The sequence below is a fragment of the Sceloporus occidentalis genome, unplaced genomic scaffold (assembly GCF_023333645.1).
Source record: "Sceloporus occidentalis isolate IW3139 unplaced genomic scaffold, rSceOcc1.0.p SCAF_29, whole genome shotgun sequence".
In the NCBI taxonomy this organism is placed as follows: domain Eukaryota; kingdom Metazoa; phylum Chordata; class Lepidosauria; order Squamata; family Phrynosomatidae; genus Sceloporus; species Sceloporus occidentalis.
Window position 1 is genome coordinate 9160218 of NW_028317009.1, and position 27122 is coordinate 9187339.

At 44.7% G+C, this 27122-nt stretch overlaps 3 protein-coding genes across 3 annotated transcripts; 1 reads left to right on the forward strand and 2 right to left on the reverse strand.

The window, feature by feature from the left end:
- The first annotated feature begins 1319 nt into the window (after positions 1-1319).
- On the forward strand, positions 1320-8175 carry LOC149299299 (b(0,+)-type amino acid transporter 1-like). The gene is made up of 12 exons (XM_089486327.1): positions 1320-1424; positions 4007-4154; positions 4259-4501; positions 4746-4871; positions 5072-5171; positions 5696-5740; positions 5999-6122; positions 6449-6552; positions 6819-6915; positions 7246-7395; positions 7682-7856; positions 8108-8175. Exons 1-12 carry the CDS (start codon positions 1320-1322, stop codon positions 8173-8175), a joined length of 1485 nt encoding a protein of 494 aa, XP_089342453.1.
- Positions 8176-10482: 2307 nt separating this feature from the next.
- On the reverse strand, positions 10483-21602 carry LOC149299300 (putative ATP-dependent RNA helicase TDRD12). The gene is made up of 30 exons (XM_089486328.1): positions 21579-21602; positions 20952-21116; positions 20449-20585; positions 19741-19860; positions 18999-19054; positions 18719-18804; positions 18428-18635; positions 18297-18333; positions 17920-17988; positions 17361-17423; positions 16900-16962; positions 16625-16682; positions 16362-16463; positions 15742-15930; positions 15416-15572; positions 15171-15298; positions 14851-15039; positions 14606-14734; positions 14391-14508; positions 14141-14280; positions 13633-13853; positions 13438-13534; positions 13044-13228; positions 12593-12794; positions 11756-11916; positions 11593-11675; positions 11108-11270; positions 10849-11002; positions 10700-10766; positions 10483-10574 (listed from the first exon to the last, which is right to left on the reverse strand). Exons 1-30 carry the CDS (start codon positions 21600-21602, stop codon positions 10483-10485), a joined length of 3663 nt encoding a protein of 1220 aa, XP_089342454.1.
- Positions 21603-22541: 939 nt separating this feature from the next.
- On the reverse strand, positions 22542-25519 carry LOC149299301 (acyl-coenzyme A diphosphatase NUDT19-like). Its single transcript, XM_089486329.1, has 4 exons — positions 24785-25519; positions 24165-24372; positions 23648-23870; positions 22542-22680 (listed from the first exon to the last, which is right to left on the reverse strand). Exons 1-4 carry the CDS (start codon positions 25517-25519, stop codon positions 22542-22544), a joined length of 1305 nt encoding a protein of 434 aa, XP_089342455.1.
- Between the last annotated feature and the right edge of the window lie 1603 nt (positions 25520-27122).

Consider the following 27122-nt stretch of genomic DNA (forward strand, 5'->3'; position numbering starts at 1 on the left):
ATTAACCCTTCAGGGTTAGAATAAATGGACAGACCCGCTATGGTTTATTCGCTCGGCGTACTGGAGCGAGCAGCAAATCTTTTGTCGTAGTGGAACAGCACCTTAAAAGCGGCAGAGGTTCTGCTTTAACAGAGCTTGTTGGAAGTACCCGAAGCCAGGGGGTATTGGAGCAGACTTGTTTTTAAAGTGACAGGGTCCTTAAAATAGGTTTAAATGTCTGCTCACAGCTCTGTCCCCCATATGGTCATCTTTCCTTAATACGGAAATCAGCGCAGGGACTGGATCTTCTTGCCTACGGGACACATGTTTCGGACTGTATTCATTTTAAAAGATGCTTTGCGTCCGTCTTCCTAAGTGCGATCGCTGCAATCGACAAATTGCTCGGTAATTCCCAATAATCACTTTTCCGTATAAGCAGTATAACCATAAACTGGCCCATAAATGGCGATTTGTTTTTGTTTCCGAAGCCATCTGCAGAGATGTGACATAAGCATGTAAACGATCAATGACTTCATGCTCTATATAAGTAAACCCCCCCCCCCCCCGTGTGCTAATACAGGTAAGGAAGGACAACGCGTGTTGTTGTTAAAGGGCTCGGTGCTTTGTTTTACTGCAGCGAACTCGGTGACACCGGGAGGTAATTCTCCTGATTGTCATTCTCTGATGGGGGTTAGTGGTTTGTAGAGGTGGGATCCATCTGATGTGATTTATTATTTCTCATCAGCCCCTTAAATGTTAAATGTCTGCGCAGAATAATGCCACAAACGTCCCTCAAAGAGATATGGGGGTTTATCCACTAAACTGGGTGCTGGAGAGTAACGGCTTCATCTTCCCAACTTCAGTGCGTATTATGAAGGTCCAGCCCTGGGGAGCTTCTCCTTACCGAGCTGGCCCTGAATAATGGATGGTTAAATCAATCAGGCCTTTGTGCAGCGCTGTGGAAAATGCTGGCGCTTTATAAATCAATACATAATAATAATATAAGCCAACCACAGGGAGCCCTTTTTGTCCGTTTGGGGAATAAACCCCAAAAACTGAACCCTTGTTTTGATTTATCAGGACCATGGGATATATTAGCTCAAGTGATTATGAGTAACAGTGCGGTACGTACCTAATGATTTGGATTGCATTGTAGCAGGTGTTGATATGGAGACCGGCCGCCAGGTAATTGTTCCTCCAGAAGGAAATGTTTCGATGATTGCAGATAAGGGTTGTTTTATTAGGCGATTTGCCCCGAGGAGGGGGTGAACGTTGGGAATTGTAATCCGACTTCCCGTTGTGATTTTTCTCCAGGGCGAAGGAATAAAGCAGTCGTCAGAATGGACGACGGGAATGCCAGAAACCGGAAGGGGGTCAAGGATGGAGCAATAGACCAGCAGTCCATCCAAAGCAAAGAGCCCAAGTCCATGAACCTACAGAAACAGGCAAGTATTATACCCCCTCCGGCAACCCCACCAATCAAATGCCGTGAAATAACCCCATCAATGGGATGAGTAGGGTGGCGGGCATGATGCTGGTGCTTCCAGTTTCTTGGAAGGCATCCTCAAGCTGGTAGACAACAAGCCCCATCATCCAAACATTGTCAGCATCTAATAACAGCAGCATACGTTACTGTATCGGTATTTTACACACAAGTGGAGAGTAATTGTTCATTCTGGTATTATATAGAAATACATCAAATAACATCTCAGAGGGCTGGTAAGATGATTATATCGGTAAAATGTCTCTGCTACATCAGCGAGAAGTTAAAGAGCAGGTACAGCAAATGCTTAATGTTCATAATCAGTCAGCCAAAGCTTGGACGTCAGGTGTGACCCAGAACCCAAAGAGACGCTTGTGTGGGTTCTAGAATACAGAATACTGCATATGATACCGGGGAACAGTATCAGCTGTCCAGTACCCCAAGAGATGCTTGTGTGGGTTCTAGAGTTCAGGATACTGCATATGATACGGGGGAACAGTATCAGCTGTCCAGTACCCCAAGAGACGCTTGTGTGGGTTCTAGAATACAGAATTCTGCATATGATACCGGGGAACAGTATCAGCTGTCCAGTACCCCAAGAGATGCTTGTGTGGGTTCTAGAGTTCAGGATATGGCATCTGGTACCGGGAACAGTATCATTCGTCCAGAACCCCAAGAGACCCCCACGATGGGTTCACCATGCAGCACATTTGTTTTGGTGTCTGGGGAGGCACTTATTCAGATGTTTAGGTTGGGGAACTGTTTAAGGGCTGCATGTGGCCTAGCGGAGGATATGTATACACCACAGTTTCTAAAACTTTTTTTTTTGAGGACTTTTTAAAGTGTTCCTACAGAAAAAAGAAAAAAAAGCTGAAGAGGACTCTGCTCCCCAGAGCTTACAATCTAAAGTTAAACAGGTTATTTCCACTGTGATTAAATGTGTCATTTCACTTGAAATGTAATCACATCAGATACAGCCTCGGCAGAAAGCTGGGTCCAAAAGCCAAATGATAAGGAATGGGCCGCTCGCTTTATTAGAGGACCTCTGACACAATAAGTCCTATTACAAAACAAAACGCCCCATAAAATAAATGTGTGTTTCCTCCAGGACCTGATCAGCCCGGTAGTAGAGACAAGGGCGGTCACCATTTAACCTGATCCTGGCATCTACAAAAGCCAAGTCATGGCCGCTCATGGAGAAGAGTGTTTTGGGTTTGGGCTTCTGCCCCAGTGACCAGTAAACCCCCGTCTAATAACACTTTTCCAAAACTTGAGGAACCCTGAGGACCTCAATCCTCCCTGTGACTCCTTGTAGCCTTCAAAATGTCCTATCCTTGAGGAGGCCCAACTGGAACAACCAGTAATGGTCCCAAGTATCTCCAGCGTGCGCCATGTTGTGTTTCGATGGAGCTCTTGCGGGGGTTTTTTTTTTGTCTTTGTTTTGTTTTATAAGACTTTTCCAACTTTTCTGCCTCTTGTCAGCAGAAGACTTTGCAGGTTAATGAATATGCAACGCGGTTAATGACTGTTCGCAAACATTGTAAATAAGCTAAGTATTTAGTAATGATTATCCGATTGCTATGGAGTTAAACAGAGATTGAGATAAGATTCTAGAACCCATTTATAATGGTTTGTAGGTGTCTGTGATCGGTTTATAGAAGCCACGCAGCTAAGTAACAAGCTCAGTTCTTTAAAGAAAACAAAACACAGACCTATCCCAAAATTTCCCCAAAATTCGGGTTATTATATGTTTAAAACTAATGCTTCCATCACAATATCTTGTTCGCAGCCGTTTCATGGGTGGAATTATGTTAAGATTATGAAATATTACAGTTATTATTATTAAATAACTACAAATATATTGAAATAAAGTAATTACATAAATGTATTTTTTTTTTTTTTTTACGGATGAAGATTCTAATAACTGTGATTTAAGACAGCAGGCAAGACTGAAGCTTTATAAACCCCGGGGTCCGTATCTCAATCTCCGGCTCGTACGGGTTTGCTTTTTTTATTGCGCCGGGAAAGTTGCTGGTAACATTGTAACTGGGCATCCAGTTTAAAGGACACAAGCTGTCCCCGGAACGTTATGGTTGAGGTCAAAGTACCGGGGACAAGGTGTTAATTAGTCTTTATGGTGAAGGAATTTTTATGACGTGTAACGTTTTTTCCGTACAGGAATTTGTAGGGCGATACGGTTAATGCGCTCTTGTCGTTGATGGCGGTTGTCATGGCTGACGGTAGACCTATCATGGTCCTTGATAGACCCTTTGGAAGATCGCACATGGCTGCCCTGGTGACCTTCAGACTTCCGATACATAGCCATCATCCGTCAGGGTTAAGATAGGATTAGGATCCCATCTTCAGTGTTTAGTTTATTAATGTTAGATCTTCAAGTATCGTACAATTCATTAACCAATCCCCCCCCATCCGAAAGCTTTGAATCTGTCTACCCCGGGTTGGAATTATGAATGAAGTTTGATAATTAGGTTTGATCCGTTATACGTGTCCACCGGGCGACCCATTCATTCTGCTCTCTTCTAGGTGGGCCTGGTCAGCGGGGTCAGCCTTATCGTCGGAACGATTATCGGATCTGGCATTTTTATTTCCCCCAAATCGGTTCTCCTGAACACCGGCGCGGTGGGACCGTGTCTCATCATCTGGACCGTCTGCGGAGTCATCTCTGTATTGGGTAAGTTGACACAGACCGGGAGACGCTGTAGGATCATCCGGATCGGCACCGAGGCGTCAGTTTTTCTGATAGATGGAATAATCTGTCCGTCTGCTTGTCCTCAGGTGCCCTGTGTTTTGCCGAGCTCGGCACCATGATCACGAAGTCTGGGGGAGAGTACCCCTACCTCATGGAAGCCTTTGGGCCGATCCCCGCTTTCCTTTTTTCCTGGGCTAGTGTCATAGTAATGAAGCCGTCGTCGTTTGCCATCATCTGCCTGAGCTTTGCAGAGTACGCGTCTGCGCCCTTTTACCCGGGATGCACCCCGCCGACGGTGGTCATTAAATGCCTGGCAGCGGCGGCCATCAGTAAGTATGGCGCCTTACCCGGGGTTATTAATCTGTGTGTGTGTATATATAGTTTGGATCTCTCGTTACTAGCGGGCAGTTGTATTTGGACCTATATGCAAAGGAGGCCAGGAATACTTGGCATTAATGCTCCTCCTGGGAGAATAGTTGTTCCCCCCCGAGGTTTATAGGCATGAATGGCTGCCTAGTGCATGCGCAGGACTGCACCGGACCGTTCGTCTGACCCTCTCGTTTCCTTCCTTAGTGACGATCACAACGGTGAACGCCCTGAGCGTCAAGCTGGCGAGTTACGTGCAGAACTTCTTCACGGCCGCCAAGATGATAATCATCATAGTTATTATTGTGAGCGGCATCGTTCTGCTGGCGCAAGGTACGTACTGCATATATATATATATATATATATATATATATATATATATATACCCGCAGATACATTAAATAACTACAGGATCCGGTATCCCCAGATGTTTCGACTCAGATTATGGCGTTTCACACGAAGTATTTAGCGCTGGTGTGCGGTGTTAATCGCGGAGTGCGCTAAAATATAGAATATTGATGCTTTTCCTCCAGGAAACATCCAGAACTTTCAGAACAGTTTTGAAGGTTCTAAGATCACAGCCGGAGGGATCGGCTTGGCTCTTTACAACGGCCTTTGGGCGTACGATGGATGGTAAGTTCTTAGTATTCCCAGGATATGAGCCCGTAGACATACATGTACATGTGACACGGCTCGTATAAGCATGTTGTGTCTACACCACCAATGTTTGAGAAGAAACTTACGGTGGGTTAAAGAAAGTCTCTGCCGTTTTTACTGATGGGATTCCTCTTTCATCCACTTCGCCACTTCGGGGAGGTCGGTCGGCGTCAAATCCGTAACTAATCCGAGAGAGCAGTGCAAGCTCCGTTTGTCACGCACAAAAAATTTTAAGCGTTTTGGAGTGAAAATTTGGATTTTAAAAAGAATAAGTGAATTTAGATCCGTAAACATCTTAAGGAAATAATTATTATTGGAGATGTTCAATGGTTCCCCCAAATTCTCAGATTTTTTTAAAATAAGTATTAGTAATTTGCATCTGCTGAGTGGATAATTAGAATTTTAGGATTAACTCTTTGCCGAGTCATTAATTATTTTGTGAAATGTTAACGGATCTTTATGTTCCTGATCTGTGTCCCAACGTTCTGCTTTATTTCTAGGAATCAGCTCAATTATATTACAGAAGAGCTGAAAAATCCATACAGGTAGGAAGCGCACGAGCCCTGAAAGTCAATTAATTACGAGCTCTACGTAGAATAAAAACTGCAGTTCAAAGTTCTATTATTGATTGTTTTTTTTCCATAATAAGCAGTCGTTAGTATTCGCTGTATGCATGTATGGCGGCCGTATGGCTGTCGGTTAAAGTTCATAGAAGATGAGTTAGAACCGTAGAGTAACGTTGTATTCGAAGACCTCGTTGGCAAAATAACCCAAGTTTATGCAACTTTGATTGTGTCTTCCAGAAATCTTCCCCTCTCTATTATAATCGGGATCCCGGTCATCGTCGTCTGTTACCTGCTGATAAACATCTCCTATTTCACGGTGATGACCGCCACCGAGCTCTTGCAGTCGCCAGCAGTGGCCGTGGTGAGTAGAGACGGTGGAACCCGACGCGTTCCCTCCGGACCAAAGAGATTGTTCAGGCTTAATGATCGACTCAAAGAGGCCGAGCGATCAGGAAGGACCATGGTTCCTAAAAAGCCCAGTGACCTTACTGTTACCGCAGTCTGTGGCGTATCCTACCGTTGTCAGGTTTGAGCCCCTAAATCATTTGTCCATATAAAACAATGCCCGGCGTCGCTCCCAAACCTACCGCTGGCTACGGACACCTTGCCCTAAATTGCATCGTCCCCACTATTTAAGGACTTTTTAAAAAATTTGGACCAAACAAGTGATTTCTGTTTCCTTTACAGACGTTTGGGGATCGTGTTCTGCACCCCGCGGCCTGGATAGTCCCGTTGTTTGTTGCGTTTTCAACTATCGGGTCGGCGAATGGTACCTGCTTCACAGCTGGCAGGTAAGTGCCCCCCGTCTCTGGACCACTGAAACCCCAGCTGGTTGATAACGCTGCAAATTAGGATCCTAAAAGGTTAGTTCAGCGATTGTCTAAGAGAACGCAGATACGAAAAAAATGTCAGCTCTGCGTCCAAGGAAATGTTTCCAGCTGGATCATCACAATCTGATGATCCATCTGGAGCCAACTGTGGAATAGGAGCAGCCAAAGAGCGGCACTCGGCTCCACCGCGCTGCTGGAGAACAGAGAGTAAACGTTTCTTCCCGTAGGCTGACGTACGTGGCTGGCCGCGAAGGCCACATGTTGAAGTTCCTGTCCTACATCAGCGTCAAGCGTCTGACCCCAGCGCCCGCCATCACCTTCTACGTAAGTGGCACATAAGGTATTTTATACGTTCGTTAGGGCCTGACCTCTATCCCGTATTCATCTAGTGTCGGGGAAGCCCTTATCCAGAGCGTGAGACACCACAGCCTTTCAATATGCGACTGGCGGCCCCCCCAAAGCCCTCTCCCGTCACTGGTGTAACTTTGTCACCGACAGTATATTAGAAGGTTTGCTTTCTTAACGTATTCATTTGCCATCTACAGCGTACAGCAGGAATTTCTGACGCAGGACCTCAGGAAATGGTTCCTTGGGTCTTATAAAGTAAAGTGTGGTGCCTGCGCGCCTCTAACACTCCTCTCTCTCGTTACGCAGGGCATCGTTGGAATGATTTACATTATTCCGGCCGATATTAACACCCTCATCAACTACTTCAGCTTCGCAGTGTGGATATTCTACGGTTTAACAATCGCTGGACTCATCGTCATGAGATTCACAAAAAAAGATCTCAAAAGACCAATTAAGGTAAATCTGTTTCCTTATCCTGTACATATATCGTTTTAATTAGCCCGGTCTAAGACTGACGACGTCGCCGTACGGACATGTTACATGTTAGAGCCGTAAAAGAGTTCAACAGTAGAAGTTGTTTCCCACAACTTCACAGCTGCCTTCTGATTGGTTCGTTTGAGCCAATCGGAGCACAGAATTGAGAATTTAAAAAGATTGATACACTGTTTCCAGATCCTTGTCGCCTGTTAGAATTTTTATTAAAATTGATCACTAACGGACCCTGCAAATTTCTCTCTCCCAGATTCCGATATTCATCCCGATCATTATGGTCTTGGTTTCGCTTTACCTGGTCCTGGCGCCCATCATTGATAAGCCGGAATGGGCCTACCTTTACTGCGTGCTGTTTATATTCAGCGGCCTCATCGTATACTTCCCGTTCGTGCATTACAAAGTCAAGTGGGCGCAGATAATCACAAGTACGTTTTGAGCGTCAACAAATCCATTTCAAAGTTTAAAACGAGGCAGAAGGGGATCGCTGAACAAAGTTGCTGCCTGGAGTGTTAGTGGCTGCTTAGCATTCATAGTAATACCCTGTGCTGATATATATATATATATATATATATATATTATATATACATATACACACACACCCCTTTCTTATTTTACATTAACCAGTGTATTTTAGCGTTGACCGCTCATCGTGCGTTTGTCTTCTCTCTCTCTCTAGAGCCGCTGACAATGTACATCCAGATGTTGATGGAAGTGGTTCCGCCGGAGGAGGCGGCGGCGGAGTAAACAATGACTTGTATCGGGACTGTTCTTACGTATGGACTAGTCGTTGGGACTGTGTAAATAGTACATGAATTGCGTTTGCAGGAACGAGCGGGGGATGCGATCCGCTGGAGCCGTAGGTTAGTGCACTTTATGGCGCTAGTCGTTTAGCTGGCAGGCTCTGAACATGCTGTATGGGAGTAAAGGCGTGGGGGGGACGCAGCCCACCGGCAGAAAATGCCAACTCATACGGTCTCTCCTACGCGAGGCTTTACTGCGCCACACCACCAGAGACTTCATCCGAAGGGTATGTTCTAAGCCTTTATCGCAATTACCTCGTTCAGCTGTTGTTTTGTAAAGGAATTTGATTTTCTGAATAATGTTACTGTATTTCTGGCTAAACTGTAATCTCTCGCCTATTTGGTTTTTAAAAATAATGAAAACACAAAAGTGAAAAGCTCGTTCGTTCTTAGTGTTCAATCTCCAGCCTCGGGGGCCGTCTGGCCGGGAGCGAGTCCTACTGTCCGTCTCTCCTGCTCTCTTCCCAGTCATTCAGTTCCCACGCGCGGCTCTTTAGATCCATTGCTTTTGTCCTTTCCACCATTCTGTAGCGGAACCCGAGTATAACGGTCACCACTTGCCCAAGCTTCTGCTGTCCTCCTCCTACGCGAAGGCAAAACATTTTCAGCCTTATCGTAGAGATAAACCGAGATTACCACCTCCTCTGCCTTCGGAGAGACTCTGATACCGTTATAGTCCGGATCAAACAGTCCCAGATCCAAGGAACCAGTACTGGTGGGGCCATATCTTCTACCCCTGCGGCAGATGGCTGGAATGTACGAGCATATATACCCCGAACCGCAGAGCCTCCCAGGATGTATAAGACTTGTGACAAGGTTTCTGCAAGAGGTTCATTACCAGCAACATGGAGGGATCTTTCCGTATCTACCGCAGATAAACACAATGCAAACTTCCAGAAGTGGACTTATCGCCCTAGCAACCAATGGCATTCTACCGGTTGCTATGATGATAACGTCTCCCGCAGTCTTAAATGTCCCCACCTGGCTTTAACCATTGGTGCAAACTTGACCTTGGACAAAATAAGCAACTCAAAACCGCACTTTCTACCAACTTTATTAAACATTCCATCAATAAAACTGGAGTTCCAAAAACCAAAGTCAAATTAACAAACATCAGTAACTTAGACTAACAAAAAAACATGTTACAGAGAAAACAGAAAACGAACAAATATGTTATTCCCCCCCCCAGGGGGAGAGCGCTGTACGTGGCTGAAGGACATTATAGCCAGCACTGGTCTTCCCCCCGATGTATTTAATATACATATTTATTAGCAGCTGTACTGAATGCTATGACCTCGCCCTACAAACCAACGACTCCCGCTATAATGTTTAATAGACTCTGATTTAACCCGAGCAGATAAATGTTGGGAAACCTTTTTAAATCCATACAAAATATAGTTTGCACGTTGATCCTGAAGCTCGTCTCCTGCGCTGCTTTCCGCTTCCTTAAATGCATGTATTTTAACTGCTTATTTCTCAGCCTCAGGGGCAATTTTCCTTCTTCAGATCGCTAATCGCTGCCCTGTCCTGAACGCCACCAGAGCCGACCATCCGGCCGCAACGATATCGCGAGGAGGAAGTTAAGATGGCTGCTCCCATCGCATACACGCAATACATATATATATTTATATACTTAATTTTAGAACATTGTTACATTTCTAGGTAAAGTGATACATTGTGATCCATTTTGCAAGTCAAATGCCAGCAAAATCCTGAGCAAACGACCACAGTAGATGGCAGTTTGGAGAGATTTGGCCCTGAGCACTGCTTACATGGTTACCTCTATTTAGTTGCGATGACGGAGATGCCCGCCCCCCCCCATTAGGTGTTTGAAACACATTGTACAGACATCCTTATCCATCACGCGGCTGGGCCGAGGTCTGCCGCAGGAGTACTCTTCATACAGGATACCATTGCTATGGTTCTAGGTTTACCACCGCGCTGCCCTAGAATACCCCGGCAGTCACGACAAATGCTTCAACGTGTTATTTTCATTCATTCAGCTACTGAACCGACTTCACCCAAATGAACATAATCACCGCAACAGGTCCCAGAGTAACAAAAACATCCACTCGCCCCTAAATCCTACGCATTGTCTCTGTTCTGAACGGAAGTCAGGGACTATATAACTGCTGGCGGATGAATTAACATAGGAGAAAGAAACGATGGGTATCGCTTTTCTATAAAATTGAGCTTAATCGGTGCCAGGTGATAATACCGTTAATCCCGTACGCACGCGACAACCTCAGCGCTAGTCACTGTCAGAGTCGCTGAATTCAGACGATGACTCCGACTCCATGTCTTCGTTCATAATGGTGTAGATGTTTTGGGGGCTTTTGGAGACTGCGGGAAATAGGATTAAATGAAATGTATAAATGTCTTCAAACAGGGAGGCTGCATGCAAAAAGGTTAAGCCCAAGTATCGGCACTTTTGGCCAAAAAAAGGAGGTTACTGAACGAAGCCTTACTGTAAGAGAAGATGCTGTTGTCCTCAGGATCTTCCAGGTGGTCGAAATCGAAAGTCACATTTGGACACTGCAAAGACAAAAAAAGAAAAAAAATCGGCAGAGATTCTAAATACCTGTCTGATTCTAACCCGAGTGTCGGCGAGTCGCACCTTCTGTCTGAGCAGCGAACTCCACGGCCCGGTGGCTGCTTTGCTCAGCGTTATCACCGGCTGCCCGTTATTAACGACGTATCCGGACTTCTCTTTCAGGATTTCATGGCTAAGCCACAAATCTGCCACGTAGTATTTCCCTCCAGCGTGGCAGCTGCAGCAGATAAGGGAAGGAGAGAGAATCATACCTGTGACGTACCTGATGCTCTTCGATCATGAGAATAGTTAGTAAAGGTCAGGCGACGGCTCTCCTACTTACCTAAACACAACTCTATCAGCGTAAAACGCGCACGTAGGATCTGTTACTTCTCGCAGTTTCACTGTCAAGATAACCGAGTTGTCTTTTTCAAACCATTTCACCTCTGGGTGGAAGCTGCAGCGGAAACGAGGTAGATCACGATTTTCATCATCAATGGCATTTTCTATACTAACAAAAGAACAATACTCGGGGGTACCTTTGAACCATAGGTGGTGTCGATGGCTTTGGGACGTTGTTGGGTGCATCATCCTCATCGTCTTCTATTAGAAAGAAAAATTGTTTGACTTCCACCTTTTCTCTGGGTTTCACCCAAGTCCAGAACATGCGCAGCCCAATAGTAGCCAAAAGCAGTCTTCCTGGGTCTGCTCATGTCATAATTCTTATTGTTTATAAGCAGACATAAAGCAAAATGCATAAAGGCTTTGCCGTCTATCACATTTCATCCCCTTGTAGCAGAACCTATGTGCGGAAGGCCGAGAACTCACCGCAATCCACGCTCTCCAGTGGTGGAGGAAGCGATTGGCAGCCCTCGGTGCTTTCTGGTACTTCCTCAGGTTCATCCGGCACTCTGGAACGTGAGATTTGGGGGTGAGAAAAAGGTGCGGAAAGTTCTGCTTACATTTCCCAGAGACCCCCAGCAGCGCCCACCTGGACTCAGACTCTGTAGGCGCGACGGCCTCTTCCACTAACGATTTAAGCTTATGGATGTGCTCGGGGTTATCGGTTCCAAGCCCGGTAAACAGGATCTCGTGGCGGACATTCAGTTCATTGATGACGGTGCTTAAGCCGGGCAATCTCCTCACCTGTACCTACAGGAGAATTAAAGAGAACGGTTTCTGTCGTTTAAATTCTGCAGCAGACGGGCTTCGTTCCCTCTGGTCGCTAATACCAGACTTTCATTATCAGAAGTCAAAGCTATATAATAAAGAGATCAAATTATCTGAGGGGTGAGCAACGCAAAACCCCTTCCCCTGCTCTGTCCTGATCTTCATACTAGACGGCAAAGCGGTCCTCATCACTTATACTAAATGTCATTGGAAGTAAAAGGACAGATACAAAACCAAACGCCTTACCACGGGATCGAGCCAGTAGGTATTTCCCAGCCTGAGAACAACTTTTGCAGAATGGAGTTTTCCTTTGATGTTCCTCCTAATAATCCTGGTCACCTTTTGTATAAATAAATGTTAAAAAAAAAACAAAAAAAAAAAAAAAGAGATGAAGTGGTGAATTTACCGGAGTTACGGAACGAAGGCAGTTTAAATTAAGTTACTGCTGCCACATTTCAGCAACTCTGTCGTAGAATTACTGTGATTAACGCGCAGCATCAGCAGCAATCACACATAACAACCCCGACTCTAGAGACTCATTCCATACAGATTCTTATAATAAAAAAAAAAGTGTAAGTTAAGGGTTAAAACATGTTTGTCTCAAAGGCCAAAGAAGGGGAAAAAAATTAAATAAATAAAAAAATAAAAAAAACCGGACCTTCGGATCCCATTCTGTCTCGTTGTCGATTGGTTTAACCCGGCACACGATGAATTCGGCGGCCTGATGCGGGATACTCTGTATGTGCGAAGGAAGTTTCAGTAACCGCTGACCACGGACGTCGTCTGTCCTCCCTTCGTCTACAAATTTCACACTAGTGCTTATATCCGCGTTGTCCTGTCTGGTGGAGAGGACCTGCACCCTTTAAAAGAGACATAGTAACTAAAACGAGTCTCACAGCAAAGCTGGGAATGAACGCCAACGACGAAAAAAAATGCTTCTTCTCTGCCGTCACTTTCTAGGTTTCCAGCTCTGCTGATTGAAAGTAAATGCACTTTCTGGAAACACGTTTTACTGTTAAATAATAAACCCCAGTGCGGGGCCAAACGGCAAGCTAACCGAGACCCGCCGCAGGTCCACCCGAGCGCAGACATCTCACACTATCGAGTACCTGTGATAAAGCGAGCCCTCCTGCAGCGCGTACAGCCTGCACATCTCCACCTGCTCCGTAGGTTCCTTGTTGCCTTCGTCTTGGTAATATTCCATCAGTTCTTCAGCGAGGTGACCGTACGCATCTTCTTTTGTTACAATGCGTCCAAAGAACCGGGCTGCATCCACAATATGCGTGGGGATCACCTGCAAAGGAGAAAACCAGATCTGCCTTTCATTGGGATTTTAGTCCCTGTCTTTAAGGCATGGCTTTTGGGCGGCTTGGCCCGGGACACGGTCCGCTCCGATCACACACCCCATAATCCCCTGCCAACCCAAACCGTATCCCATCAAACCCTGAAAGCCCTCCACGTACCCAGCGCTATCCCAGACTCCTATCCGCGCAGCATGCTTACCGTTATGTACTGTACGGCTGTGGAAGCGGACACATCTTCATTCGGTAGGTCCAAACGGGGGTCAATATGGTGACGGGAAAAACACGTTAACGTGTCTCTGCCGGATAAACAATACAAATTCATAAAATAAATAGTAGGTAAAGGCACAGTATCTGGAACGGTTCTCTCCACTGGACCCCCGTCATTGTCGCTTACCCGCAAGCACCAAAGGCTTTGACGTGGCGGCATATCTCACTGCTTAGTTTTGTCTGCTCGTCGGCCTGTAGTATTCCCCGCGTGACGTCCAGTAACTCGGGTGGGATCTGAGCCCCCGTATGCCGCAGGTACTGCAGGATTTGCACCGCGTAGCGCACGTGTTTCTCCGTCATTAACAGAACTGATCTGGCCCTTAAGGAATCTTGTTCTACCGACGCAACCTGAGGTCATGCATAAAAACACGCATTTAACCAAGATGCGAGAAACTGAGGGACAATGGCTCCCTTAAGAAGAAAAGCATCAAACAGCTGATGGTTTCATCAAATTTGATGTAAAATTGGAAAAAAGGGCAATAAGGCACTTATACTCAGATGGCTTAACGATAAAACATGTATTTATTAAGCTGGACGCAGTGTATACAAGCATACCATATACCCCAAGAGCCTGAAAGATACCCGCTGAGCTGCTTATTACACCTCACAATATATAATTACAAGTAATGTTTTACCTTTTCGATTCTGCTACGTATGTAGTCCAGCAAAGAAAAGAGGCGCAGGCCAAACAGACTCTTATTTTTGGGGAAGCTGTAATGAATTACGCACGTGGCATCGGTTATCTCCAAAAGCGGCGTGTAGTCATCGGTGACGACTACGAAACAACGCAGAAGAGAACGTTTCGGGGTGTAACAGTATACATTTCAACACAAAAAACCCACTTAGCTCTGCGTGAGGAAACACAGTAAAGCAACGCTTTCTTACCCAAGACCACGTGTGTGCCACGGCTGAAGATTTTCTTCCATTGCTCCAGAACACGGCCGAAGGAGTGGACTGTGCTTTTATTCATCAACATGCTGAAGACTGAATTGTTTTTCACAACCTAAAAGAAGCAGTTGGGAGATTTATATCAGAACGGTGGCAAATCCACACGTGGACGGGCCCCCCTATGCTTGTTAAGTTACAAGATAGTTATTTACTTTGTGGACCAGCTCGGCTTCCTCGTCAGAGTCGGTGAAAATCAATATCTTCTGGGAGTTTTCTGGTGTGAAATCCAAAGATCGTAACATAACTGCTGCTCGGTCACAATCTAGGCAGAGCTGGATCACCTGGCCATAGAAATAACCACAATCAGGAAAAAAAAAAGCCAAAAAATGAACACAAGCCAGGGGTCGGACAGGTGCCAGCGGGGCAGATGCTACAACGCCTTCCCAATACACGGTACCTGCTGCACGTTCCCGCACACCGCGGCCTGCTCCATCCTGGTGATTACCACCTGGGGCTCTGCGGTGTATTGTAACAAACAGTCCATGTCTTTGTGCCAGTATGTGCCGGTGGCTACAATCTGCTGGGGGATGCCATCTCTATTCTCAGCAGCCACCATTCTCTTGAAGCTTTCTAGAATGGTTATGACCTGGAAGGTGAAATCAGAGAGTTCCAGCAGACCAAAGGGCGCTCTATGCAGTGTATAACCCCCCACATTCTGCTCAGAGACAACTTGTAAAGGATATTATTATCCACGTAAGAGAAGAAGCCGAAGCCTACCTGTTGCTCGGATTTTGCGAACAGCAGTTCGACCTCGTCCAGGACCAGGTGACATTGCCTTAGAAGCAGCAGCCCGTGCCACTCCAGATATCTCAGCAGACTGTGCGGGGTGCTCACGATCACTTCACCTGGGGGGCGGCACAACAAAAAGTCTGAAATTTACGCTTTTCTCCAAACGGTCCATCAGAATTTTTTTTGTCTGTCTTTTAAGTTTAGAGTGTTTCAGGGCAACTCATATAACTTACATCCCTTTCGAATGCTAAGGTTTTCGCTCTCTTCCTTGTTCAAGCCAATCAATAGCAGCGCAGGGTGTAGCGGACGGGTGAATTTGCTGTATTTCAGCAAGAGCTCGAAGACAGTCTGGGCTTTCGTCCACCCGGAGCACAGAAGCACCGCAAGGGGCTGCGGAGAAGGAGAGAGAAAAATACATTGTACAGGGCAGAAACTAAAGGGGAAATGTAACAGCCCCGTGGTCTGCAGTATCCAATTAGTTCATAGCGACACAGATTATCAGAAATAAGAGGTATCTCACACAGCAATTCAAAGGAACTAAAGGATGACATGATTTTACCCCGTTCCTTGTCGGCAGTAACTTGTACACCCCGGATGCAAAGTGTAAGAACGTGAGAAGAGGTGGGATATAATTCATGGGACTCATTCCGTCAGGAGATATAAGAATGGTATCCAGTCCTTGAGCAATGGAAGGCCAGCAGTAGGATTCGGTGAAGCTTGGTCCATCGTAGCCACTTCTACTAAGCTCCTGCAAAAAAAGGAAAAAAGCTCAGACCAGTAAGTTTCAAGAACAAAATGACAACAAATAGCATGTAGGGGCAGGAAACATTTATTTTACCTCCGACACATTCTTAAACTATACTCTGCTAAACACACAATAATAAGACGAGCATGCTGATGGGGTCTCGGCTGGAGACTTCACTTTGTAATCAAGGCCCCTAAGCACTTGAGAGTGAAGCAATCTTCAAAGGCATTTAATCTCCAGTCTTGTTATACTCCGGACCCTGCTGGCCTCAGAATTACCGTCATATAAAGCCCATCCATCTTCCTGCTTCGTATTGATTGCAACTATACCCATGCATTTATTTTAATTAATCAGCATTAATGCATCTATTGTAAAATATATATATATTAATGAACTGACTTATTTGATTCCCTTTAAACGTTTTAATGGATCACCTTTTTGAGATCAGGAGACAGAGGTGCCCACTCAAGACTGGAACACGGTATAACTGTTTTGCTGACAAATATAGGATGCTGCGGTACTTTTACCAACGGTTTCTGCAACGGAACAAACAAAGCCGCAATAAATTAATCTCATACAATTCAACAGACATGTTTATTAAATTCTAATATAATGCAGAAAACCGCTCTGTGCAGAGGATCCAGGCCTTGCCGATCACGCGGTCCTCGTGTTTATTTTATAAATACATCCTCCGTACCTCTTCGTTTTCCTCTTCCGAGAGATTCACTGGGTTGGGATTTAAAATCTGTAAAAGCCTGGCGAGAGAGAGAGAGAGAGAGAGAGAGAGACACGGTGAAAACTCATCCCCCTCCACTAACCAGCCGAGACCTTGCGATCCGGTCGTGTGGCCGCTGTGATTAGCAAATTTAGAAAGAGAGGATTCATTAATCAACAAATTGTCAAATTTTCTACCCCCCCCCATTGATGACATTGGTACAAAACGCTCGAGTACAGAGGGGTTAAGTTATTTACTTGGCAGAGTCTTGTTTTTCATCGAACTCAATCTCATCCGCGATTTTACTTCCGTCGGCATTTCTGGAGAATTAATATAAAAAATAAAAGCCCAGGTTAAAGTCATATCACATGAAACAATACATGTACGCAAAGCATTTAAGCGACGTTGGCGTGACGGCTTATGGTTTAGTCTGGTTGTTGTGATGTTATTCTTAAGCCAACTGGGAGTAAGAGGTGACGAAATGATTTAAAGAGACGAGGTCGGTGTCAGAAACAAAGAAAACAGACCCTCTATTCCTGAACTCAATAAAACCGTTATATTCCAGCTACTACTTTTACCTCTGTACAGATCCATAGTACAGCCTTCACAATGTTACAAAGTTACCGAGAACTTGGCATTAGAGCCCAACACAGTAAAAGCTTCTTGATCCCTTCCCATCCTCTCTGAGTGAAGCCAAGCGCAGAATGGCCATACTTACCCAGAAAAGACTTCATTCACGACAAGCTGCTGCTCTTCACTAACTTCCTGCACAACGTTCATTCTGGAACACAGTTGTGGAACAGAATGAATACTTTTTAATTACGAATGCATTAAGGGCTAAAGAAGCGAAAGCGGCTGCCGAAGGGACTTGTGGTCCAACAGCAACTAGAACGCAAACGCTATTAACAGCTTCTATCGATGTACAAGTCGTCTTGGATGCCTACGCTCCGATAAAATTGAACCTAAATCCCACTGCAGGCAATCCCCAGATGTGCCGCTCCACGCAGATTGCAATAATACTCGCGCTAGAGTGCTATTAAGACGCAGCCTCACCGCGATACAAAGGAATGGCAGTGCTTTCCATTCTCAGAGGTCGTTGTGCCAGTAATTAAGGGAATATTGTTAGCAGCAGAAAAAAAAACCTTCCTTCTGTAGAGCCTCACAAATGTTTACAGAATTACACACCAGCGCTCTTAATGCATTAAAAAGGCTTTGAATGGTCCGCGTAATGTAAGGACTATTATTTTTTGGTACGGTCTAAAATTTCACATACATACTTGTCAAAGTCTGGTTGTTCTTCACACTTCTTCTCGTATGCTACAATTTCATCCCGGGAGATGCTGTAACTAACAATAAACCCAAAACAATTCAGCTTTTCTGTGAATCGCCTACTAAAGATTCCTTTCCTCCATAGACCATCATTCATATGCCCCTTCTTGGGTGATTAAGACTGAGGAATTCTATTGTTTGGCTCAAGAGAGTATGGTAAGAACTTAAATACATACAAAAAGCTACTATGCGGCTGTTACAAACAGGTTTTGTGAAAACGAGGGTGCGAGATCCCCTTTAAATGGAATGGAAACTGCTGAAGAGGGTGTTTTTAAAACATGGCTGTTCCCTGATTAGTCCCAGATCACACACACCGTTTTCCTACCTTAACTCCAATTCTGTTTTACTCTGTACAGGGTATCCTGTGTGGGCAAACAGAAAGCGCGGTTTATTATTTTTTCTTGCTTAGGCACCCCCGAGTGATCTAAACGAACCCCAGCCCTGTAATAGACTTACCTGTACGGCAGCTCCGGGACAGTTCTGCTATATGAAACGTCGGACGAAGGACCTGCGCGGCGTTAAGCGATTCGTACTTTGAGCTTTCTGGAGACAGACTCTTTTTCGGATGGCTTTTGCGAATGGCATCCTTTGCCGTCTTACCGTTACTCCACTCCGAAGAGAAACAGGCAAAGTTTTTGGCCACAAGTTCATCATTGACACAAACCTTAAAAAAAGATTTTTTTTTTTCTAAATGCAACCCAGTTAACGAGAGCAACTTCCGAATATATGAGATTTAAACGCTCGTACCTTCCCCTCTTTTGTCGTGATATAGAGATAAACGCTCAAACTGTTGGTTTCCACAGAACATATTTTCGCTTCGACGCAGGTTGACTCTGCGAAACGTAAGGCTTATAATCAGACTAAAAGTAATCCCTTTACATTAACCAACTTGGACAACTTGTCTGAAGCAGAATGCAGGCTTGTAACTTTCACAACATAGAAAAGGCACGCTGCAAAGTCTGCCAGAGGAGCCGTTCATATAAAGGCATGCGCGGTCAGGTCACACATGTGACAACATGTTCGTTACCGTTGACAAGCTGTCTAAAATACTGAATGGCAGCGATGTCCCATCTCTTTGAAGGTCTAAAGGAGACAGAAAAAAATACACCAAATGATTCTGTGTTATAATGAACAATATATGATTCAGCATAGTTTATAAAGAAGAGATGCTTTCATTCATTCTTTTATTGTCAAGACAATTTAAGCTGTCTTTTCTCCAGGAGGGAATGCCTGCATTTGGTGAGAAGAGCCCCGGTACCACTGCAGACCATTACTGGACTAACAGAAACCTCAACCTACAACAAGGGCCTGTCAGTCAGGTCATGTACGGCAAGCTTTTTTGGACAGAAGCCTTGCATACAGTATAGGATTTTACCTGAGGGGGGTCAACCATAAAGTTTAAGAAAATGTCTCTTAATCCAGAGATATGCTGCACAAGGTGATTTATATTCTCAATGATGATATAAGCACACTCGATTCTAACAGGTGTTATATACACATATGGACACTTACAAACCACTGATCGATATCACTGCAATAGTGCATTTTTTTTTGTAACGGTTGGCATTTCGTGGCTGGGACAAATCAATACATTTTCTTCTTGATGAGTGGGAAACACTGGGGATGGTCTGCGTTATAGATTGTTGTAGGACACTTTGCTGCAGAACATTGTACTTATAGTGCAGGATCTAAAACACACACGATGTTACAAAAAAAAATAATACAAAACACACCATACAACAACTCTACTGAAAGAAGGTAAATCTTACCCAAAATCTACCTTGTCCCCGTAGAAGTCAACGGAAAGGGACACGGGTTGCACTTGATGTAACTGAAACCTCTTGGCTCGGAAGGGAAGCTGCTTACATTCCTCCACAGCTAGACGAACGCTGCGATCGATGCAGAAGATACACAAAGTTAATGTCTAGTAACATTCTGTACTTACTGCCTTTTAACTGGTTTAGTCATTTCAATGCCAGCGAGGTGTATAGACACATACACAGAGGCAGAAAACCCCTACATAGCTAGAAACAACACAGGGGAAACGCCAGAATGTATAGGATCACACAGAAGGCAACTATTAAGGCATAATCTGACAGATTTGGGCACTCAATAATGGGGAAAAACTCTCCAGACATTCTTAAAAGTCATACATCGCACCTTACCAAACTGTCAGATGCTAAAATAAAAGCCCAAAGCCTTTTGTAATAAAAGGTAATGAAAACGCAGAATAATGGGCAGTATCACATGACCCTACATGCAGTCTTAATTACAATTTCTTCTGTATGGATGAAGGTAGGATTACTACAAGCCAATTCCATGGTTTGTTTAGCCGTAGGTGTGAGTGGACATCGAAGACTGTCGCTGATAACAAGCTAGGACTATATTCAATCAGGGTTGAGAAAAGCAATTTACCGAGCTACGCACACCGCTGATTATAGTTAATGAGAAATGACTTTATTCAGCGCAACGCTTACTTTATCTTTTTCACTGGACAGTACATGGCGTGATCCAGAAGGAAACACTCCACGAGGCCATCTTCTGCACTACAGGTCCGAGATTCCAGTGTGGCACGGCACCAGCTATTCAGCTCTTCACAAAACACCATGCAAAACTACACAAAGCGAGAATGAGTCCTACATAAAATAATTCATATGTGTCCTTCAAAATTGCAAGCAGTTCTAAAGGTTAACCCCCTGACTTTCTGAGGTTGGACCTTTTAAAATAGTCAACTTAAAAATATTTATCCAATGGCATAATTGAATGGTGGCTGTCCCCACTTCATGAACCCAGATGGTTAGCCTGCCTACATATATATATTACAAAACAAGAACGGGAAGTTTAACTATACATTAGGTACTTTATCGGATAGTCAAGCTCAAAGGCCATGTCTAGTCGATGAAGTTCACGCGTGTTCCATGATCCAGCTAGAGAAGTTTCACAGACGCAAAGAGCTATGAGAGAAAGGACCAAGAGCTACCTCCCCGACAGGCAACGCTGCCGGTCTGAGTTCTTCAACGTTTCTGTAAGATTTGCTGTAGAGCAAGTCCAACTCTAAATACATCTGCTTGTACTCCTTGTCATCATATGTCCGAAGGCCGTCAATTGCTGTCACTTGACACCAAAACGAGCTTGGGTCCTCCACCTAAAAAAAAAGATTTAAAAAATAAAATCTTTAAATTTTACGGTCGGCTTGCATGCTGCATTTTAATATCCATTATTCTCCCGCTGTTAATACTGTAGCAATACACACAAGGTGGAAAATACACTGACTTTTGATGATATAGTTCAGGACCCAGTGATGGGATTGGATGCTGCGGTCACACGCTACATCCAAAGTAGGACATATTATGTACGTTCCCGCAGTGTGGCTTCTACAGCATCAAGTATTTTTTTATTTTTTGTATTTATTTATATTAATTATATATTAATTGCATTAAATTAAGTTAACATATATATGTAGACAAAATGGGAAAACAGCTTTTAATGCTATCCTGTGATCCTCCTAAACCTTTTTATGCCATAAAGAATCCGCACAGGACATTGGACCGATATTTATTTATTTATTTTAATACAGTTTGAAGTAAAGCACATAAAGGAACGTTACCTTCAGCACTGCCAGTTCATACATCTTTGTCACAAATAGGCAGTTCGTTATGATATGAAGGATCCAAGGAGCCCTCGGGGCAGCTTCGGTCCCTGTAATATAAAACAGCAGACGTTTCAAGAAGAAAACGGAATGGAAAACGTTCATTTAATAACAAGAAAGCACACGCTGGCCTTCCGATTCTGTGTAATGACCCGAGCGTTAGACTTATCATACAATGTGTTATCTTACCAATATGGCCGCCCTCTCACAGTGTAAACATTCAATCTAATCCCCGTTTATTAACCAGAATCTCTCCGCTATTATCACATCGCCACATCAGGCAGCACATTTAAAAGCATTCGGTCAACTACACTGGAAAATATATACATTCATTTTAAACGTTCCATGGCTGTCACTTTATTAGCAGCTGCAGAAAAGGGTACGGCAAGTAAACCCGGGTGATTTACAAAAGATGACAGGTCTAGGAATAGACACCTCACAGCCCCTAAAAATACAGGTGATCAGGACTTCTGGCTTAAGAACAGGTGAGCGGGACTTCTGGCTTAAGAACAGGTGCATCTGTCAATCATACAGAGACTCTCAATGATTCGCCTAAACTCAGGCCCACAACGAATCCAGACTTATCTCACCTCAGGCCAATCCATACTGAATCCAGACCACACTCACTCACCTCAGCCCACTCCACACAGAATCCAGACCACTCCATACTGAACCCAGACCACTCTCACTCGTCCTAGCCCATTCCACACTGAACCCGGACCAATCTAAACCACTTGAACCCAGACCACTGTCACTCACCTTAGCCCACTCCACATTGAACCCACACCACTCTCACCCACTTCACACCACTCTCACCCACCTCAGACCACTCCACACAGGGTCCAGACTTCTCTCTCTCTTCAATCCTTCGCAGACACGTTGGCTTACTTTTTCTAACGCACTTCCGGCGGCTGTAACGCGTCAATTCCGCTTCCAGAAGTCGCCTGCCCTCGCGGACAGACGCCGACTGTCACGTGGTGCCCGGCTGATGGCGGAAGTTTCTGTAGTGGCTGACATCATAGTGTGCCCTGGGGAGGAGGCGGGGCCTGGGTTGCCATGGCTGCCAACCAAATGGTCGGATTACCTCAGAGCAGAGGGCAGTATGGCGCATAGTTTTATTTCCCGCTGCTCCAGTTAACACTGCGTGTCCCGGATCTAATGAATGTATAGCCCATAGCACCAAAGTGTCTCTGCTTAGTTTGTTCATTCCCTTTTTGGGTCCCAAATCCCTGTGTCCCTTTCTCCTCACCTGATGCCCCTCTTCCCTTCACTTATGGCCCTCTCTCTCCTCATGTGATGCCCCCTCTTCCCTCAACTGATGCCCTTCTTTTCTAGATTGCTTGCTGGGTATGAGGGTTTCACAGGATTCTTCAGCCCTAAAAGCCCTGATAATGTGTATAGAAACAGCAGGAAACTGCTTTATAAAATTAAATGATGTAAATAAAATAGTTTTTTTCCCTGCTATATATCAGTAGGGCACAAAGTCACATAAAAAGTAAATCTGCCCCTCTAAGAACAGCCCCCCGAAACAAAATGACCCCTCTGGCCATTAGAAGTTTCTAGGAATGACGTCCGGTGCGCTATCCGGGATTACCATTGGGGCACGACATCTGTGGAAGCCTACAAAGGATACAGCGCCGGCCTAATGATAAGGATACACTGGGAACATGTTCACATCTAGTAACCAGGTATGTCTTTTATATAATAAAAAAAAACATTACGGAGAGGTTTCTGAGCTTATAAGAGTTTATTCAATCGATTTGGTGGAAAATTCCCTGCTTTTCGGGGTCTCATCCATAGGGGTTAATACAGAAATGTAATCTCGCGCTGCCCTCTAGTGGAACCAAACCAAATGGCAACAACATACATTCTCTGCGCCTGCGCATTAACCCTTTGTATGCAGACACCTGGCTTTTTGCAGATCATGTTAAAGTCAAAGCAAAAAAGCGGATGAAGTTGCTGGATGAAAGAAATTCTATAAAAATGATTGCAGTTCATTTGGTTAGCATTATTAAAGCTACTATTACATTCTGCTCTTTGGCTTAGCGCTCTGAGTTTGATCAGTGGACAGCGGTGTGAGGTGTTTGTATTTTTGTTCCATGTTTACACATAAATGTGCGATGCCGTTGTGTTGCAGGAATCTGTGACAACGAACGCTGTCTTTCATGAGATCTTCAATCGTCTTGTCCGTAGAGTAAAGCATTTTTTTCTCTCCTGTATAGTCTGGCTCATCTGGATACAACTCATCCCCTGGGGAGAAAAAACCCCAAAAGATGATGGTTTTATTGTCAGGTTTGACATTAGGGTTTATACATTGTCTCCTATGCTGCCGCATGTACTGCTGAGTGCCGGGTTATGACATCATAATGCGGCACTCTGCTTCTTAACCCCTTAATGACAAAGCCTGTACATGTACTGGCTCAAAATGCATTGTTTTTAAGGGGTTAAGGACCCGCGGTGCTGGGCACAGCGCTAGGGATACAGAAGACCCGCACGTCTTAATTTGGTTGTAATTGCTGGAAGACGTAGTGATGGAGAACCTACCTGGTAACACGTGAAGCATTCCGTCTTCGGCGTGCACCAAAACGGGCATCCACTGCTCGCAACCTTCTAGAGCGCGATGATACGTGAACCGATGCAGCTCATGGATGTCGGGCACAACACACAACCTGCTCAACTCGTAGAACTGAGGTGGCGGAATCCAAATGTTCTGAGATTTAAACTCCTCTAGAACTTCCCAGGGGCTCCACCACTAAAGGAGAAAGAGGACAGAAATGATGTTCAGATGTTGGTCTTTCCATTCCTAGGACAATAATCGGATGACCTAGTTTCCTAGCCCTCACACTGGAGTTGTCGGGACATACAGGGTTTCGCTAAAAGGCTCAAATAAATTAACGGAGAGAGAGAACTCATTTCAGCAATTCAGTCAAAAAGGATGAAGGTTTAATAAAATGTCAGATCCTTTATTTAAAGGAAGTACATCCAACCTCCCCAAAAACGTATAAAGCTATAATTAATCCCATAAAGGCTGCTTTGTACGGTTCCTGTTAGTTCTTGGACCAGACATCAAGTGTAGGCACTCCGGCTCACTAGGGGTAACCTAACCAGGTTACTGTTTGACGTTGCTGGTTACCGATCACTGCGTGTTCAGAAAATTCGCTCACCTTGAAGGAAGTGACTTCTTTGTCATCCTCGATGGCGAGTGGCTTCTTTTGTAGGCAACAGATATAAAAAGCCGTGTCATAGCGTCGAATGCTGGAGGTGTTTGGCAATACCGGGGTCAGCCAATTGCTCCACTCGTGCAGAGCCCAGATGTTGGGCACACAGCGCATCTCCTTGCACAGCTGAATAAATTGGAAAGGGTTACTTTGGACCTCCCGTCGCCACTTCCCAAGTACCTGGGGGTCATGGTCGGAGATGCTCGTAATGTTTTGGTTGTCTTCTACAGCAGAGTTCTCAGGAACTACCAACAAGATTCCGCATTCTTCAAAAGACTCTCTGATGGCGCAAATCCGGAAAGCCACCTCGCTGGGGAGCAGAGAGCCAAACTTTGTCCTGTCTGTAACAAACATGGGAGATCGGCCACTGGGATTCTGTTTCACCAAACCAAGGCCAAAGTTTGGCTTTTGATTATATTTATCAAAGATCTTGAGCCAGTCGTTGGAGAAATCTGAGGCATCAACGAGGCCACCGGGGAAAACGAACGCGTTGGGCACAAAGCCACTTTTCTGACTGCGCTTCAGTAAGAGAACGTCGTAATCAAAAGAGATCCCTTTCGGAGCGTGCGGCAGAGCCTGTCGTGACGAATTCTGGATCTTTGATATCTCGTTCCCATCCTGAGCTCCGGCGGCTAATATCAGAGTTGCTGCTTCTCTCCAGTGCTTCAAAGTATTATTCATTTTGGACCCCTTTTCAAAATAAAGACAAAATCCTGTTTTCGGGGACCAAAAAAATGGCAATCTTGGCTAATTTTGTCTCAAGCTTCAAATTATTAGATCCTTGTTGGGGCGACACAAAAGCAAGGTAATTCGTATGTAAGGAATGGAAGGTTTGCTGCCCACCGCAGACTCTGCCAGTCTGTAATACGCGTCGATCATTGAAATGTCATATCACATGCATCCTAAAAGTGCTCACGTACTTGCATGTGACATGTGAACGAGTCCTCCTTAGGCTTCACATCCGTGTAGAATAGTCATCTGTGTTTGTTCAGCATCAATTTATATGCGTACTAGCAAATATTATTTAGAATGCTGTCTGTATGTTTAGTTTTTCCACCACGGCTTTCTTGAGGAGTAGCCAATGGAGCAAATCAACTGGAATCTCCCGCTCCTGGGGCTTACCGTCTCCGTTGGAAGTCAACATGCCTGTAACTCGCACCCTTTCTGCAAGCTTTGGTGAATCCAAGGGCCTGTTAAGCAAACGATATCTTCCCCGCTCTGACATTTATTACACGACTATGATGTGAATTACTTTAAGTTCTTGTAGTGGCTGGCATCATAGTGTGCCCTGGGGAGGAAGCGGGGCCAGGGTTGCCATGGCTTCCAACCAAATGGTCAGATTACCCCATAGCAGAGGGCAGTATGGCGCATAGTTTTATTTCCCGCTGCTCCAGTTAACACTGCGTGTCCCGGATCTAATGAATGTATAGCCCATAGCACCAAAGTGTCTCTGCTGTTTGTCCATTCTGTCTTTTGGGCCCAAATCCCTGTGTCCCTCTCCCCTCCCCTGTTGCCCCTCTTCCCTCCCCTGATGCCCCTCTTCCCTCCCCTGATGCCCCTCTCTCTCTCTCTCTCTCTCTCTCCTCCTCCTGATGCCCCTCTTCCCTCAACTGATGCCCCTCTTTTCTAGATTGTTTGCTGGGTATGAGGGTATCACAGGGTTCTTCAGCCCTAAAAGCCCTGATAATGTGTATAGAAACAGCAGGAAACTGCTTTATAAAATTAAATGATGTAAATAAAATACATTTTTTCCCTGCTATATATATCAGTAGGGCACAAAGTCACATAAAAAGTAAATCTGCCCCTCTAAACACAGCCCCCCGAAACAAAATGACCCCTCTGGCCATTAGAAGTTTGTAGGAATTACGTCCGGTGTGCTATCCGGGATTACCATTGGTCACAGCACCTGCAGAAGCCTACAAAGGCCTAATGATAAGGATACACTGGGAATATGTTCACATCTAGTAACAAGGTATGTCTTTTATATAATAAAAAAAAACATAACAGAGAAGTTTCTGAGAGTTTATTTGAGTAAAAAAAAAATTATTTGGTCGAAAATTCCTTGCTTTTCAGCATCTCATCCATAGGGGTTAATACAGAAATTTTATGAAATTATTGTAAATCACTTCTAATCTCACGCTGCCATTTAATGAAAGAAAACTGAATGGGAAAAATATAAATTCTCTACGCTTACAAAAATGCTATTATTAACCCCTTCAGTAATGAGAGTTTTCAGAATCAAAAGACCAGATTTTTTTTGTCATCTTTATCATATGTTGGTTGC